Source organism: Melanotaenia boesemani, chromosome 14 (genome assembly GCF_017639745.1).
Source record: "Melanotaenia boesemani isolate fMelBoe1 chromosome 14, fMelBoe1.pri, whole genome shotgun sequence".
Classification (NCBI taxonomy): Eukaryota; Metazoa; Chordata; class Actinopteri; order Atheriniformes; family Melanotaeniidae; genus Melanotaenia; species Melanotaenia boesemani.
In genome coordinates, this window is record NC_055695.1 from 8728523 (window position 1) to 8745606 (window position 17084).

Sequence of the window (17084 nt, forward strand, 5' to 3'; positions counted from 1 at the left end):
ACTCACACAGACAGACCTCTTTGCTTGTTTCCGTATCTGCCACGTTTTTAATATCAAATATTTACCAATAGTCAGCCTATAGAGTTTATTTTTCTTTTTTTCTAGGTTATGTGAAGGAAAAATGTTAACACGGTTACAACTGAAAACAGGTCAATACAAATGTTAAACGAAAAACATAACTATCCAAGATCCAAAAATGTTTATTTGTCACTTAAATATCACTGACGGGTGCACAAAGAAACACATTTCAGTCAAAGGCAAAGTTAAACAGATGTTTTAATCAAAATCATTCCTATTATGAAAGCATCCATCCACAAATCCATGATTTTCAAATTTCACTTAGTGTTTCTTATTAATAGCTTGATAAAAGACTCCACTCTCACAATGTTTTTAGTTAATTTTATTTAACTTTTTTACAAATTTGAGGCACAAAATTTGGGCCATTTTATCAGGCGTCTACCCCACCCCAACTCTTTCTTTTCCATTAGTCTCAGTAATGAAGCCACACAGAAAGACAACAAAACCACACCCTTATGCAAACTCTCAACCAGTTTGTCCACAATGGTCAGTTATTTTACTGGTTCAGGCTTTTGTGGTCATCAAGCCTTTCAGTCGTCATGCGTTATCTCTTGACTCTGAGTAATCTGGAAACATGACTTGCTAATGTATGTGTAAAGACAACAGCTTACAGGACCCAACAAGTTGGTGGGCGACTCCTCTGACAATACCTTAACCTTGCACGTTTAAAATGGACACAATACAGGATAGTGAAACAAATCTAATTAAAAATATTTTGGAGGGAGCACTTATTTAGTTATATTGTGACCGTGATATCACAGACTTCAACTCTCTGAGAGTGAGAGCAAAGCGGATACTGATGATAATTTAGCTTTTTACCTCAAGTAGTGATTGAAATCCCTCAGCAAAACATGTTGCACTGCTACAGAATTATACTGATTTTACTCAGTCACTTTTTGAGCTGTGTTGCATGTTCAAACAATTATAACAGTAGCTTTGCTTCCCACATACGTGAATATTTCACGCAAAGAGATATAGTGAAAAACTCATTTTCATAGCGAAACAAACAAAATATGTAAAATTACAACATTTCTGCAAGTTCATTTGAGTAAATCCCTGATCAAAGGTAGAAATAACTGGACAGAATTAAACTGTATATCTCATACACACTTAGATGAGGAGATATAAATTAAATCATTACCCATGAAACAATTATATATGCAGATTTCATTGATTTGAAAGTTTTAACATTGATTCCTTTTGCTGTTGATGACCAAATCTACAATTAGGTTTATATGAAATAATCATGGAAAGTAAAAATGTTCCATATTCAAAATGACGGCTTTCTGTATTTATACATTTTTAATCCACACCAATTTGAAAAGCATTGATTGTTACCTTGTAATGTTATTGGTTTCTATTTTTTTTTTTCTTTTTTTTTTTTTTAGTTAGGCCCAGAGCATTTGATTAAGCTTCAGAGCTTAATCAATTGAATCACCAGCAGCCAAATAAACAGGTCAAAGCTGAGGCAGAAATCTTGCACTAGCATTGACAAAAGTGCTGTGTAATAAAGAAAAGAGCTCAAAGTTGGAGTCAATGCTGGCTGATATGGACAATATTTCTAAGATTTTTCCGTCCAGAAACATTAGTCACACTGCAGACTGGACTCATCCTCGCTTTTAGTGTCCTGAGCAGCCTCCTCTGTCATTTTGTGTACTGTGCGAATGGAGACTCTTCATTCACTTGGCCCTGGAGAGATGACAGAAAACACAAGAGAAGTTCTTCAAAAAACCTGATGTTGACATGCAGTCAACATGGTGTGTTTGTTTTGTGGATGATACATATATATTCAAGCATTTCCTTTCTGTTGTGACAGAAATAGAGTAAGCAAGAAAAGAAAAAAAAAAAAGAAATTGCTAAATTAGTGCACAGAAACAGACACATCATCTAAAATGGAGTTTTCAACGCTGCTTTCCAAAGAGGGCATAAACTCCCTTTCTGTCGCCTGTTTTGAAAGACAGTTTTGTCATTTATTAACCCTGCCAGTTATATTTTCATCATTACATGCACATTTAGCTAATTCAGCTTTTTTTCCTCCCCTATTGTAGGTTATATATTGTACTTGTTGCTCTCCCAACCTTTATAAAGTGCACTCTGTTCTAATAAAACAGAACACTCTGAAAAGTTTGTACAGCAGCTACATGCACGTGCCAGTAATGATTGACAGTGACAAAGCTATTTATTAGGACCACCTGAGTAGTTAAGTGCAATCCAGTACAACAACTATGAACAACTATGGTGAAATCTTACCTTTATTATTTAGGTCAAACTGGGTGTTGTTGGTGTTCAGGACCATACTGAAAAAACTTTGTAATATTTTTTTTTTTGCTCAGTTAGTATTTTACTGCCACCTTTGAAAAACAGTCAGCTGTTTTTCCCTATGATGACATAGAGATTTTGACTCCGTCACCTGAAATAACATCTGAGGACTCCAGGATGCTGATGGAGTCTTAATACCTGCTGACAAACTGATGGAAGGGTCATGATAAGCTCTCATTTCTGAAGAAAAGACTTAGTCATGACTTATTAACCACAAACAATGTGCTGTGGGACTTTTTCACTCACTGACAATCGAGCCAGACTTCCTGTTTGAGTAATAGAGCAGCAAACTATCATCTTTTCATGAAAAGGAAAAGAAAAGCCACATTATAACTGAAGTGCAAACAACTGCTGGAGCTGATAGCTCAGACACATAAATTGATAATATCTTTAAGTGCAGGTTAGGGGACAAACTGTTGAAGACTCTGAGCTGAAGATTTGCCCATCCATGCAGTCCATCCAGTAGGCCTTTAGTTTGTCTTAAAACCTGTGTCCTGTGTTTTATCTGTTGTGCAGCACTTTGGTCATGGTATGGTATGGTATGGTATGGTATGGTATGGTATGGTATGGTATGGTATGGCAAAACAACTAAATAACCTTTTCCAGTTATATTTAAAAGTGTTATGTACTCAGTCTGACAATCTGTTAAACAGTTACTTACCAGGGGCATGTCTTCAAGCCTCTCAAAGTTGGATCTTGGAGATCGGATACATTTCACAGTTGCAACCACCAGCACAAGAACAAAGACAATACAGAAGATGCAAAGGATGGCCACGAGGCCGGGGTTTGATGCCAACTCTTCTTTTACCCCATTGGTTGAAAGAACTGGGTTGATGATGACATAAAGAAAAATTAAATGAAAATATGTAACCAACTTGTAAACTTTATAACTGATTGTACTAGAAAAGAAGACCCAGCTGGCAGTACTCCACAGCAGTTTATCTGACTTTATTGTTGCCAGTTTGGGATGTTATTGTGCTCAATGTTGAAACTCAAACGTCAGTTTTGTTTCGATCTTAACTGAAACCATATCTGTTTTCAGTAGCTTTCTCAATTTGGGCTTACTTTATTGTAATTTGTGTTTCTTGCTATTTTCTCCGATAGGTAATCAAATTTTAGTTATGTGGTTTTAATGGCTCACTTTATGATCTGGTCTTTTAATTTAGTTTAATTTAATGTAATTTAACTTAAAGCACTTTGGTGAATGTTTGTTACTTTTAAATGTGCTATAATAAAGTGATTTGGCTTTGTAAATAGTTGTCGTACTTTGTTATTTATTGATGTTTTTCTTTTTCCTTTTGTTGTTTTGCATTTCAGGGCCACTGCATATCAGAACCCAAACATGTATTACCAGACATTTTTTGTCAGCGTTTGTAATGTTGTATTATCTCTGTCTACTTTATATCCTAGCGTTTGTTTCCTGCAGCTTTGCTGCTAACTGAAGCAAGCCATAAGCTGTGTATTTAATGTTAATATTTAGCTAATGCAGCACTGTAAGTTAGTGTTAATCTTATTAAGCTAACTATAATTTACTCTTTTTATTGGTAAATTTGACAGCATCAAAATGGAGCCTTAATAATTTTAATAGATGTTTGTTTTTATTGTAATGCCAGAAGCACAAATGAAATCTATTCTTTTCTCAGAAAGTTTATTTTATCCTTCAGAGTCAGACATCTTGTCTTTGGTGTAGCTATATACCTCACACTGAAACCTGACATTCACCTTCCCAGAAATTTAAGTATGTTTTGCTTTGACAGCTGATTTTGTAATGAAAGATAACCTGCTAGGTTCAAGGTAATTCTTCTGTTAAATAAAACGTTAGATGTAATAGGCTGTAATTGTGTAAGTTTTGCTGATAATGCTGATGGTGAAAAGTATTCTCTCTCTAGTTCTAACACAGAGGCATAAATTACCCCATGTGTCTGATAGTAGTCTTACCTGGGCTGGTCGAGTTTACAACATTTGTAGAAACATTTGGTGATCCTGATGCTGATGCTGATGCTGATACTGATGCTGATACTGATGCTGATGCTGGTGCTGATGCTGATCCTGATGCTGATGCTGATGCTGATACTGATGCTGATACTGATGCTGATGCTGATACTGATGCTGATGCTGATGCTGATGCTGATACTGATGCTGATGTTGATGTTGATGCTGATGCTGATGCTGATGGGACTGTCTGTCCTTGGGAAACCTTCTCACTTGATGTGTGGGTAATGGGTGTAGTCACTGGACTGGTGCTTGGATTGGTTTCCTTAATCCTGGTTGTTTGTGGTGAAGTTGAAGTGACTTTAGCAGTAGCCTGTGTTGCTGGTTGAGACTGATGTGCACTGGAAGTGTAATTCCCAGTGGATAAAGAGATGGAGTTGGAGAAGTGTGCAGCACTTGTGTTTGTCACTATTCCCTGCTCAGTTGAAGTGGAAATAGTGGTACCTGTGAAAAAAATAAAATAAAATAACCAGCATGAAAACCATATTCCGACTTACAGAATTTAGGCAAGGCAAGTTTATTTGTACATCACTTTTTATGTACAAGACTATTTAAAGTGCTTTACATGAAAAACATTAAAAGCATTACAGCAGGGTGCAAGGAAGCAATAAAAAAAATGTTAATTAAAAACGAACTTTAAAAAAGAATAAAATATTAAATAAAAACTGAGAAAAATAATAAATGCTAAAATAGATAAAATGGAAGAAATAAAATTTCCAATGTGAGAAATTGACAGTTGTTTTGATAAAAGGCAGAAGTTTTTAACTCTGATGTAAAACTGCTGAGAGTTTCAGCAGAACTGCAGTTTACTGAGAGTTTGTTCCAGATGTGAGGAGCATAAAAGCTGAACGCTGCCTCTCCACGTTTAGTTCAGACTCTGGGAACAGAAAGTAGACCTGACCCTGATGACCTGAGGGATCTGGCTGGTTCCATAACAAACCAGAAGATCCGGAATGTATTTTGGTCCTAAACCCTTAAAAGCCAGACCCAAGAAAAAATGGGGAGAAAAGTCTTTTTTTTTTTCAATCTAACTTCTTTATTTGACTCTTTAACAAAATATAAAAGAAAAAAGAAAAATATTTTTTTTGTATTATTACCATGTCAAAATTATTGTAGCCATTATTGTATTATTATTTGATCCACCAGGGAGCAGAAGACAATATCAGATTGTGTACAACAGGATTTTGCATCAAGTTTTTACCATAGAGTGACAGAAAAAGTCTGAAACTCTATGTATGAGACATACAGTTTCAGAGATTTTTTGCATTAAGATAAATCTAATGGAGATTGTTTCTTGGCATTTCTAAGGCAGATAACATAACTAACATTTTAATCTAACAGCAGCTAGGTAGCTGGGAATTTAGTGTCCTGTACACTGAAGATGGTTATGAGCCAGTCTCCACTAACATGTACAGCACTGCAGCAGCCCTGGTCACATCAGGTACAGTTAAGCATTACCTGCGTAGAGCCCAAAACACAAAGACACTACTTCTCCAAAACAGACAACTACGACATAGCGAAAGAAATAAAACCAGACCTTTTATGTTAGTGAGAAAAGAGTTTAAATGGCTCAGCTGAGCTCTAAATAAATGTAATAGTCTCCTGAAGCTGGAAGCTCGCTGCTTGAAGTTACAGAGAACTACATGACAGTATCACGTTTCACTCAACAAAGACAGGAAGTAGGAAACATGACGATTCTCTGAAGCAACATCCTGAGACTAAAACTCTGATGAGCCTCTGATCTTTTAAATTCCAGATCTGGATCTTGTTTGAGCTCAGTCATAAGCATTTGCTCTGGGCTTTAAACTTAGATCTCTGTTACTGGCTGTACTGCAGCCTGATGTGGTCAAAACTCCAGAAGAGGAATCTGAAGTAACTATTGTGGAGGAGATGCACATTTCCCTATAACAACTGAACATTATCTTCTTTTTTTTTTGGTTTGGATGAGGCTGTTGACTCTGACAGTGTGTTTATGAAGTTGAATTAACAGATTTGTTTCTTCTGGTGGTGCAGCTGAATGTCTGTTGGCTTTGGGTATATGTAATTTCAATCAAGTGTTAGCAAAATTAGCAGACACCACTGCAGGTCTAACACTACATCTCTTTCACTGATTAAATATTTGCTTTAGTTTCCTATTTCCCATTTAGCTGGCGTTCCTGATACGATACAACCACCGCAGTTTAAACTGCACTTTTGATCCAATAATAACCTCAGAAAATAATTTATATCAATATTTATGGCACTAAATGAAACAGCTGGTTCTCCAGTTGGTTGAGAAAAAACCTGCATCACACAACTTCAGCTTCGCTGTGCTGGACGCTTCCTCTTTACATAAATTTGCATCTTTACAAGACTTCTACATAATTTTCAAACTCTCAAATGACCAAACACATGAATTTAACAGGCAAAGAAATGAGAGAGCTGTACTCACCTCTGCAAACTGTTAACAAAGACACCAGGACAGTGAGATGCTTTGCTGCAGGCATGTTGAGAGAGGAAGCGGTTGACATATCAGCAGCATTCAAACGAACACCCACATACACACCACAGAATACATCCTTGACAGCAGGATGTGTTAAGAGCCTGAGGAGGAGGAGAAGTGCTCTAAATATGGGATGTTGCATATCAAATCCTACAGGCTGATCAAATATTGGTATAAAGCTACCTGTATTTGCTTTATTGCCAACAGCTGCAGACCTGCTTTCACTTCTGAAAAGGTTTCTACAGACTGAAAAGACTTTTAGGTCTTTTGCCTGTTGCTCTCACCTTAAATGATCCAAATGATCTCAGGTCATAAAAACATTAACTAATGAGTTTATACTGATTCTTTTAACTAAAGCAAACAAAACACAATCATCTATTTCCAGCATGGCAGAGAAAAGCTTGTACCATTCGTGTACCATTAGCTATCTATTACTTGCTTAACATGTTTTATTTCTGATGAGTCATGATTCTCATCTATACTATTTAATTCCCCTTTAAAAACTTCCATTTCATTTTATGTCGTTCCTTGTCTTTTTTCCCCCAACTTCCTTCAACAAATTTTAAATGAATTACAAATTTCTCTTCTTGAGTTTAACTATATATAATTGTATGCACTGAACTGAGAGCAACAAGGTTGTTGCAGTATGTATAGAAGAAATCATGAACCCCTTTCACATACTGTATTCTTTAACACAAAAACTGTGCAACCCTGGAGTCATGTCTGTAAACACTTTGCTCCATTTGCAAACAGAAATAAAGGTTACAAAACAGTAAAAATGAAAAAATATCAGCATGTTTAATTTTCGGCTACATAAAATTTTGCATGCTTAGTATTTTCTTTACAGATCTTAAGAGACATTTAAAATGACATAATTATTGCCATTCTTGCACCATATTATGTATATATTAACACTACTCATAGGAATATTTGGCTTTTGCATGTCAGAATGCACATTAAATGCTCTGAAACCTTTACAGTGAACTTAATTTGACTTTCTCTAAACTTTTAAGCGAACATGTACAACTGTTCAGTGCTAAAGTACTTATTGCATACCACGATGTTATGTAATAAGGTGGTTAATTACAAAAAATACCATAAGAAGTGTCTACATCAATTCCTGGTTCCTCTTCATGAAACCGTTCACAAGAAGACATCGAACACATGAAGATGTTGGCATTTTATTTTATTGTATACCCACCACTGTTGTTAGTTTTAATAAATAGTTTGACATCAAGGAATTGCATGGTTCTGCTCAAATGCGCTACATTCATGATGTATCAGTGGAGCATGAACTTTTCTCATTTTCCATAAGTTTCACCGGAAAGTTAAATATTCTTACCTTTGTGAGTAGTATATATATTTTTATATATTTCAATAAAAAAAAAAGAAAAGAAATTAAAAAGACATAAAAGTTTATCCAAATTCAGTTTAAAGTCCTACAAAGTATATGTTTTTGTGGTCCCTCATCTATAGATACAGTACAGACACCAATGATTATTTTCATCTGGAGACAGCTGACATCATCCTTCACAGTATGACCACAGCAGCACCAACAATAGAGTTAACAACTTAATATAATACAGATGCTTCTCAGATTTTCATCATCTTTTTTTTTCTTCTTCTTACACGTAAACCTATAAAAACACTGGACCAGCCAAATAAGAGATGTCATTCATCAATCAGCTGGTGAAAACATACAATATGTTCGCTTCATTTTAAAGTCACAGTGTAAAATTACTGGACAGTTAAAAAAAACATTTTCAATCTTCAGTTCACCAGTATTCAAGTTTATATTTACAGCTGATGATTTGTGTGATTTGATATTTTATAGAAGTCATGCATCATTTTACAGGTTCCCTAACAGGATAAACTGACTAGGTAGGAAATATTTGGCATGATAACAAGTGTAGTACAGGACTACGTATTAAGGCAAAGTTCACACAGGTTAACACAGCTTGGTATTAAAAACTGTTTTACGTCAGTACCAATTCTTACATGACAGACATGAATATCAGTTTTAAGCTTTGGAGGCAACATCACACAAAGACAACACTTCTTTAAAAACTGGAGATTTCATGCTTCCCGCCACCAACACCTGGATAAGAGATTTTCAGGCTGGAAAGTACAGAAAGCGACGGCAGTGTAATTACTTTTCATCCCTGAATGCTCCTACAGGAGCGAACATTCAGACAGAAATAGAAAAACTGGAAAGAAACACATCGAGATTACTCAGGCATGAGGGGAAGAAAGTGCTTCGGAAGTTCAACTTAAACATCCAGAACTCATCAGATGGTTAAACGGGGTCATCTGAATAGTAAACTACAGGCACCATGCACCACCTACAGCATTTTGCACTGGGAGTAAATCAAGTCCAAACTCATAAAAGCAGCAAAACGATCTTTTCCATCCAATGAACTTTAAAGCTGAGGATGAACTTGCTTCTCCTCCAGAGGTTTAGATGATGGGAGTTTTTCCTGCTGTGAATCCACAGAACTGCTGTCTGATGCCAGGTCAGCATGCTGGTTTTCACTCTGTCAACACAGCAGAAACCAGAGGACACAATGATTTCATCATCACCTCACTTTGAATTAATTTAGAAGCATGATTGGTAAAATCTTATTTTCATGAAAGCCTCGAAATGAAGCGTTGTCATTCAAACGGATCAAAGACAAACAATTTGTGGCAGTGATCAGGTTAACTAATTCAAACAAAAGGTCAGACTTTCTTCATTGCATCCTTCCACTAAAGCGTGGATCAGGTGCTTGTTCAAGTAAACCAGCTTGAAGATGTTGGTTGTGTTTAAAATATCATGGAATAGTGATTAAGCAGTACTGTAAAGACAGGAATCTGGCATCAAATTTAAGTAGAAGTTTCTGTAGTTAGATTGTCATTCTAAGTGAAACTATGGCTACTTTGAGGGTTTCTAAGGGGACAGTGCATGTAAATAGTTTGCAGGTCACTGTATCCAAAGCATGATCATGTAGACCAAAAGTTAAATCAGAAGATCACAACCAGCTTTTCTAATTCAGAGATAAAAAGTCAAATTTAATCAGACAAATAATTTGCTGAATAAAAAACACAAGAATAACAAAGTCTTATTAAAGGAGGGCGGTGTAGTAAGTGGTTATCAGTAGTCATGAAACTCAATCAGGCCTTAAATTAACTTTTAAAATACATTAGAAAACCAAAGCAGTGTTTAAAAATATATCATAACCTGAAGCTTTTCTGACAGAATTGAAATCTTTTTATTGCTGCTGTTTAAATAAAAAACATTATAAACCACATCACGTCTGATACACAACACTGGTCCAGTTTTAAAAGAAGACAAACACGTATGTTGGATCAACCACGACCCATCAGGAGCAATTTGGGGTTTGTTGTCTTGCTCAGGGACAGTACTTTATTCTTTTGCTCCAACCTCTGATTTACATCTTCATGGAGGAAGCTTTACAACGCAGCACAAAAAAGGAGCTCAAGCAACCCTCAAAAACCTTACAGGAGGCGCTAAAGACTGAATATGACTGTCTAAGCATTTGACCTCAGTAACCTCCACAGAAATAGCTCACCTGTGTAGCTGGTTAATTAAAGTGTAATTACATACATCAACAACGCTGTTTCTCAACTTTCATACTCAACTTGCACACATATGCAGCACCTAAACAGAGGCAACTTTCCATCGGCTTGGTCACAGTGATGAAGCGGTCACTCTCACCACAATAGCTGCCTCTTCGCTCATGGAGCCCTTGCAATGCACCAACACGCTTACTACTTTCAGAAACTTTTAAACCCCACCGCATCCTGTATATTCTATTCTAAAGTCTACATAGTGTCAACATACATTTTCGTAAAAGGCAGATACAAGAAAAATACTTTTGAATGTTCATAACAATAATAATGATAGTAGATGACTTACTCTGTGTTTGAGATAGGAGAGGTATGTGTCCCACCCCAAAGTGATGAAATTGATGTACACCACACGAAATTTGGGAGAGAGAAAGTAGAAGTTGATCGCCTGAGCGGCAGGCCAAACACACCAGTCCGCCTGTCAGTAAGAAAAACAGCAGTAAGCACAAACAAACAAACAGATCGGCCAGAGCAAGCAGTCCATGAAACAAGAGGTGGGAAGCCTCCTCTGTCACTCTGGTGAGCAGAGAGCTCATCACAAAGCACTGGAATCCAGAGCTCTATCAGATACTGTTAGCTGGTGAACGACAAAGATTTGTTTTTACAGATGAGCTTCTACAAAGAAAACATCCCCAAAAGGTCACTTGAAGTTTAATAAAAATAGAAAGAGTGTAGAAATGATGTAAAAACTAAAATAAATATGACATTATATGCTTTTAGGTTTTTCTTGTTCGTGTTTCTAAGCCAAAATACCTGATTTTTACTCCGCATATTTCTTCCCTCACTTGTTTAAATAACCATGAAAAACATCTGCAGCAGTTTTGCAGGTTTTGCTTTAAAATGCACAACGATCAGAAATCATTTTTCACTAATTACCTGATCGACTAAACGGGCCTAGCTAGACAAGAAGTGCTGCATCAATGTAAAGTATGAGGAAAGTTATGTTAATTTTTTAATGTTTTAACATTTATTAATGTTTGTTTTTAATATTTTGACCTGATTTTAGTTTATTTTAATTATTTTATTTAAATGTATTTAACATTTTTAATGTCTTATTTACGCTTTTTAGTTAAATAGTTTTAAATGTTATGTGCAAATTGTAGAACTTTGTTCAACTTTGTTGTTTTTAGAGTGCGTTATAAATAAAGTTGCAGTTGCAGTTAACATTAAAGTATGTAACCTGTGCATAGATATAATATAGGATCTTAAAAATCATGCCACTATAACAGCTAAACATATGAAGCCTACTCAGATGGATGTAAAGCAAATTTTTTTGTTTGTTTGTTTTCAGAAGTGTTTCCTTGTTAACTTTGTATGATTCATCCATGTGAGAGCAAAGCTAACTGAACTCCTGACAAGGTCACTTACCTTGTAAAATTCCCAGAACTTGTCTCTAAACTCCGCCCATCCTTCGGATAAAGTGCGTCCCTCCAAAAGATCCATACCTGCGATAAAGTTGTCTGTTAGATGTGCGTCAGCAACACACATTATTTCACCCAACTCAAGATAATGCCAGAAACTGGAGGACTTCTGAACTCATGCAAACATGACTGTCAAAGATGTCAGACAAAGCCAAACTATTTATTACAGATGTCCTTTGAACTCCATATATATCTCAATGAGTTCTGCCTTACCTCGCCCACAACTTTACACACAACTTTTGACTTTGTACACGTTTTCTTAAGTGTGTGTGTGTCATTGTGAAACTGACTCTTTGGTTACGCGTAGAAAAATGTCAAGGTGTGTATATATGCACAACGGGAGGAGGAAAGCTGCCAGCTTACCGCCTGTAAACTCCCTCTTACCTACAAAATATAACATTCCCAGTGTTGGTGAGGCAATCAGCTGGTCCACCAGAACCTTCTTGCTCAAGGTCTTTATAGCTTTGCCCACATATACTCTGTCCAGCCAAATGTACCAGTAGTGCAGGAGTGGACCCATGGAGCAGCCAGCCACAAACATACGGCCTTCAGAGAGGACATGCAAAGAAAAGAGAGAATACAAAATGAACGAGGAGTCAAATCTTATTTTCTCAACTTATTTTAAAGAGTAAAGACTTGTACAAACTGTGTTTTAAAAAAGAAAACCTGAGTTAAATTTGCTGTACATACACTAGTCAGCCACAGCTGTATTTTACCTCTGAACATGTGAAGCATTCAGTTCCAACTGGACCTTCATATACACCTACCTTAGGCAAAGATATCATGGTAGTACTTAACTTTCAATTATTTGGGCCTCTATATTTCTGTATACACAGCATATTGCCACAGTTTTTCTGACTGGTATTTTAAGATGAGTTTCAGATTGTTTTTAATAGTTGGGTCTGTGTTTGTGTGTGATTTTATGCTCTCTGTTGGTGTACCTCCAGTTTTATTCTGTTATTATGATTGCCCTGTGTGTTTTTTTTGTATTTTTATGTTTAACTGTCTTTTTTTTAAAGTAAAACATGTGTTTTATGCTGTAAAACACTCTGGCAAAGCTCTGGGGCCACATTTATCAAGCTGGCGTAGGAACACACATCAAATATAGTCAACTTTTGGGATTTATGAAAAACAAACTTGTTGGGAAAATTTTACTACCTTTACGCAAACTCTGACCCAGGCGTACGCACAGAATTTGGGAAAACGGGAAACGGCAACACCAGCGACACAGAATAAAATCTGTTTGCAGAAAGTAATAAAGACGCATATTTGATAGTAATTCTCCTAAGAGTGCACGCTCAGAAAAAAAACTAAACAAAGCAGGATTTTTAAGAAAATGGGAGACGATAAGAACCTCAACCACTTAAATATGTTCTGTCATAGTGAAACAAAACGTACATGTTATAAAATCCATTCAGCTAAATAAGGTGGACAGTCTGCTGCCAGCATGTAGCAGTCAGTACAAAAAGTAGCTTTGGTTCTTCATTCCAGCAGAGCGGGACGCAGACTGGAGGCTGGAGGTCTAGAAGTGATGCAACGCTAATGAAACACACAAGAGATGGATTTCCTTTTATTTATTTATTCTTACACAATGCTTTTTTTTTATTGTTGTCCTAATTTCTGTCCAGACAGTCTTTATTTCCCACAACTCCTTGGCCACCTGGTTAACAGCAGTGATTGTGTCCCTCTGTACCGCCCTCCCACCTGGAACACTCAGCAACTAGAAAGAAATATTATTTAACAACTAAATTAACTGCTACCAATCTCAGACGTATCTGTACATATTTATATTATAAATTAAAACAAATAACTAAATTACCAGTATCAGTACTGTCATTTAGCAGACGCTTTTCTCCGAAGCGATTTACCACTCTGGGAATCGAACTTCGGTCTGCTGCATGGGAAACGGATGATCTACCAACTGAGATATCCAGCCGAGACATTCAATGCCTCTGGCGTTTCTTGCCTTCTGACACTGCCATGACAGCATCTTCAACTGATTTATAAATGGAAACAGGCGTGGGACATGCAGCCTTTATAAATCTGAAAGTAGAAGTGTGCAGCATTTCCTTTTTGCGCCACAGACGCCACCTGTAGTTTGCGTTGCTACGCACAGATTGATAAATGAGGCCCCTGGTTTCTATGTGCTATATAAATAAACTTGACTTGACTTGAACAACCATGTTGGAAAGCACATCCTGTGGTCATGGGAAAGATGTTAATCTGTTTCAGAAGCATCAAATTACTGGCATCAAGCAAAGAAAACATCTAAAAGGCCTAATCACGCTCCCTTATGCACGTAAATAGCAACGTCTATTTTAAACATTGTCATACGTCGCCGTCCTCATACTTCCATGCATGTTTTGCGATGCCATTGTTGTTCAGTCAGTTCCACCACTAGTGGACAGTGCTAAGTTCAATAGATGGATAACTAAGCTCCCTGAAAACAGACAAAATTACGTGCATTACCGACACAGAGGATAGACGAAACTGTCTGTCTGTCTGGTATCTGTCTTCTGAGTCAAGCATAAATAGGCCTTATAGAGATGCTCAAGCCCATTATTAAAAACTGAAAGGAGAATGGAGAACCATAATCTCTGAGGAAGAAATGTGGATGGAAAAAAATCTTAAATGATCATGATTGGTGATCACTCAGGACTATGTTTAATAGTGAAAGTAAGAACATTTCCACACAAACAACAGGGCTTAACAGTTGTGTGGCCACAAGAAAACCACTTATCAATAAGACTAATCAGTGGAAATAAACTTAAACTTGCTAGGGAACATAAAGATTGGACTCTGGAGCAATGGAAGCAGGTCATGTGGTCTGGTGAGTCTAGATTTATATATATGTATATATATATATATATATATATATATATATACATATACATATATATATATACACACACACAGAGAGCTCTGTGTAGTCAGTGAACGCCAGACTGACATTGACTCTTGTCTTATCTCTCGCTCTGTCCCTTTCTTTTCCTCACAGCCTCTGATAATTTCCTCTTGCATTTCTTTGCTGAATCATCCTTACAGAGTGTCCAAAACAGCCAGTTTGGGAAATCCCATTGAAAAAAACATTCTCAGGATGCTGCAGGGCAACAACGGCTTTAGGAATGTGCATAATGAATGTCACCGTGCCATCAAAACAAGCCAGAAACACAGAGTTGTAAGGTTACAAACTTATGTAGTGTAGTCTTCAGAGACATCTAGTGGTAAAGTTGCAGAACACAGAACAGTTGTTTCTCCCTCAGTTTCCAGATGTGTTTAAAAAAAAAACTGCTGTCCACTTAAAATTCATATTTAATTCCTGAATAAATAAGACTTCCTCACCAACACATTACACTTTTCCTGTCCAGAGAATTTTGTTGTTTGTATTTCCATGACAACCATGTCATGGAAAGCCCTCAATAGAACTGTAAATAATCATGTGTGGTTAGAAAGGGACACTGTTAAACCTACATACATTTCAAAGTCTGTACATTACTACCAATACCCGCAACTCACCTGTCCTCCCCCAGTCTCGGACTCTGCCCGGCTGTCTGTGGTTTTCCCGAGTCTGCTGCAGGATGTCGCCCAGCGACAGCATGATTCCTCCACTCACGGTGTTGGTCATCAGAAGGTACCGGCCCTGGAAAAGTGGCTTCCAGGAAAACCGTATGCGAACAAGAAACTCTTTACCCGCCCGGGGAAGCATGATTTTCAGAATGCAGAGAGAACACTGTCATCTATGGGTAAAAAAAAAAAAAAAAAAAAAAGCTTCGTTGATCTCCGTGTACATTTTCAAACAAATATAAAAATAAATAATTACAGGCTAAAATATTTTTTCAGTAGTATACTTTATTTAAGAGGATTGATTGGGCGTATTATATTTTTAAAATATTATTATTAATATTAGACAGACAAGGGTTCAAAGTTCATACAGTCACATATTCACGGTCCGGGGTTGTCACTCTAGCTGTTAGCTTAACTTCTCCCTACCTAGAAGTAAATTAACAACTCTACTGTACTTGTTATACAGTCAGAAACAACTGCACCATTAATCGTTTCCTAACAACAGCTAACATCGACCTTAGTGTTCAAACTTCACCTTCAGTTTCATATTGATCCTTCTCAAAATCACATGCAACAAACCAGTAAAGGCGAACCTGAGTCGGTGTTGCGTCAGAGTCGTTTTCCCCACAATTCTTCGTTGTCTTTGTCATCAACCTAAAGAGTTATGAATAACATAACTTATGTGGTTTAAGTTTATTACAATCCAAAGCTGCGTTTGTAGCACGGTTAACTGTATGGAGGGAAACAGTATTACAGGAAGGAGACGTAAGCCAGATTGTATTATTATTATTATTAGCATTACTAAGTGTAATGTTTGAGCGCCACCTTCTGGTGTGGAGGAATGAATAATCACAGTTCAACCCAACTGACCAATGCCAAAATATTCTAAGTGTCTGGAGCTGAAACAGAGTATATAGTCTTACACTAATTCATTTCTAACGATTATTTTAGTGTAATTTGTTTATCACTTAGTATTTTTTACATCCTTACACCACTCTAACAGCATTTTATTATCTTTTATTTATTTGTTTTATTTATTGAAAAAAAACCAAAAAAAAAACAGAACAATATAAACTTCATTTATTTGTTTATTTTATTTTATTTTATTTTTTTTTTTTGGGGGGTGGGGGGCAGATAAAATCATTTATGTCTGTGAACTTTTAACTAATGAATCCTCCATGTTTCTGAAATCTTTAGGTTTAAATTTATGCTCTGAGAACTATAAAGGCATAAAATTCTTGTTAACATACTATAAAAACCTAGTTCAGACTAAAACAGCCTCTTTCTTGCAACCCGGTAGCTTATTGGGAAGAAGAGTTATGTGTTAACAAGAAAGATTTAAAAGAATGTGCTTTAGACTGTAATGTAAACTTTATTGATGATCTGAGGGAAATCAATGAACCTGTGATTTATTTTTAACTGTACCCTATAACCTGCTATATGTGTTTCTGCAGTGATATTGTTGCAGTAACCATCATAAGACCGGTGTCTGCTATAGTGGAAATGGCAGCAGTGGTTACTGCTGACCTCCTGATCAATAATTCAGTGTCTCCGGCAGCGTTCATCAATAATAAACGACCGGTTCAATTATTTGAGGTGGA

The 17084-nt window shown here is 36.6% G+C and overlaps 2 protein-coding genes across 2 annotated transcripts; both read right to left on the reverse strand.

Annotated features, from left to right (window-relative positions):
- Positions 1 to 221: 221 nt before the first annotated feature.
- Positions 222 to 6967, reverse strand: LOC121652506 (platelet binding protein GspB-like). The gene is made up of 4 exons (XM_042005280.1): positions 6821 to 6967; positions 4336 to 4833; positions 3059 to 3222; positions 222 to 1767 (listed from the first exon to the last, which is right to left on the reverse strand). The coding sequence occupies exons 1-4, from the start codon at positions 6897 to 6899 to the stop codon at positions 1723 to 1725; spliced, it is 786 nt and encodes a 261-aa protein (XP_041861214.1). The 5' UTR covers positions 6900 to 6967; the 3' UTR covers positions 222 to 1722.
- Positions 6968 to 8225: 1258 nt separating this feature from the next.
- mpv17l2 (MPV17 mitochondrial inner membrane protein like 2) lies at positions 8226 to 16250 on the reverse strand. The gene is made up of 6 exons (XM_042007115.1): positions 16077 to 16250; positions 15436 to 15656; positions 12304 to 12465; positions 11867 to 11943; positions 10788 to 10916; positions 8226 to 9405 (listed from the first exon to the last, which is right to left on the reverse strand). The coding sequence occupies exons 2-6, from the start codon at positions 15623 to 15625 to the stop codon at positions 9292 to 9294; spliced, it is 672 nt and encodes a 223-aa protein (XP_041863049.1). The 5' UTR covers positions 15626 to 15656; positions 16077 to 16250; the 3' UTR covers positions 8226 to 9291.
- Between the last annotated feature and the right edge of the window lie 834 nt (positions 16251 to 17084).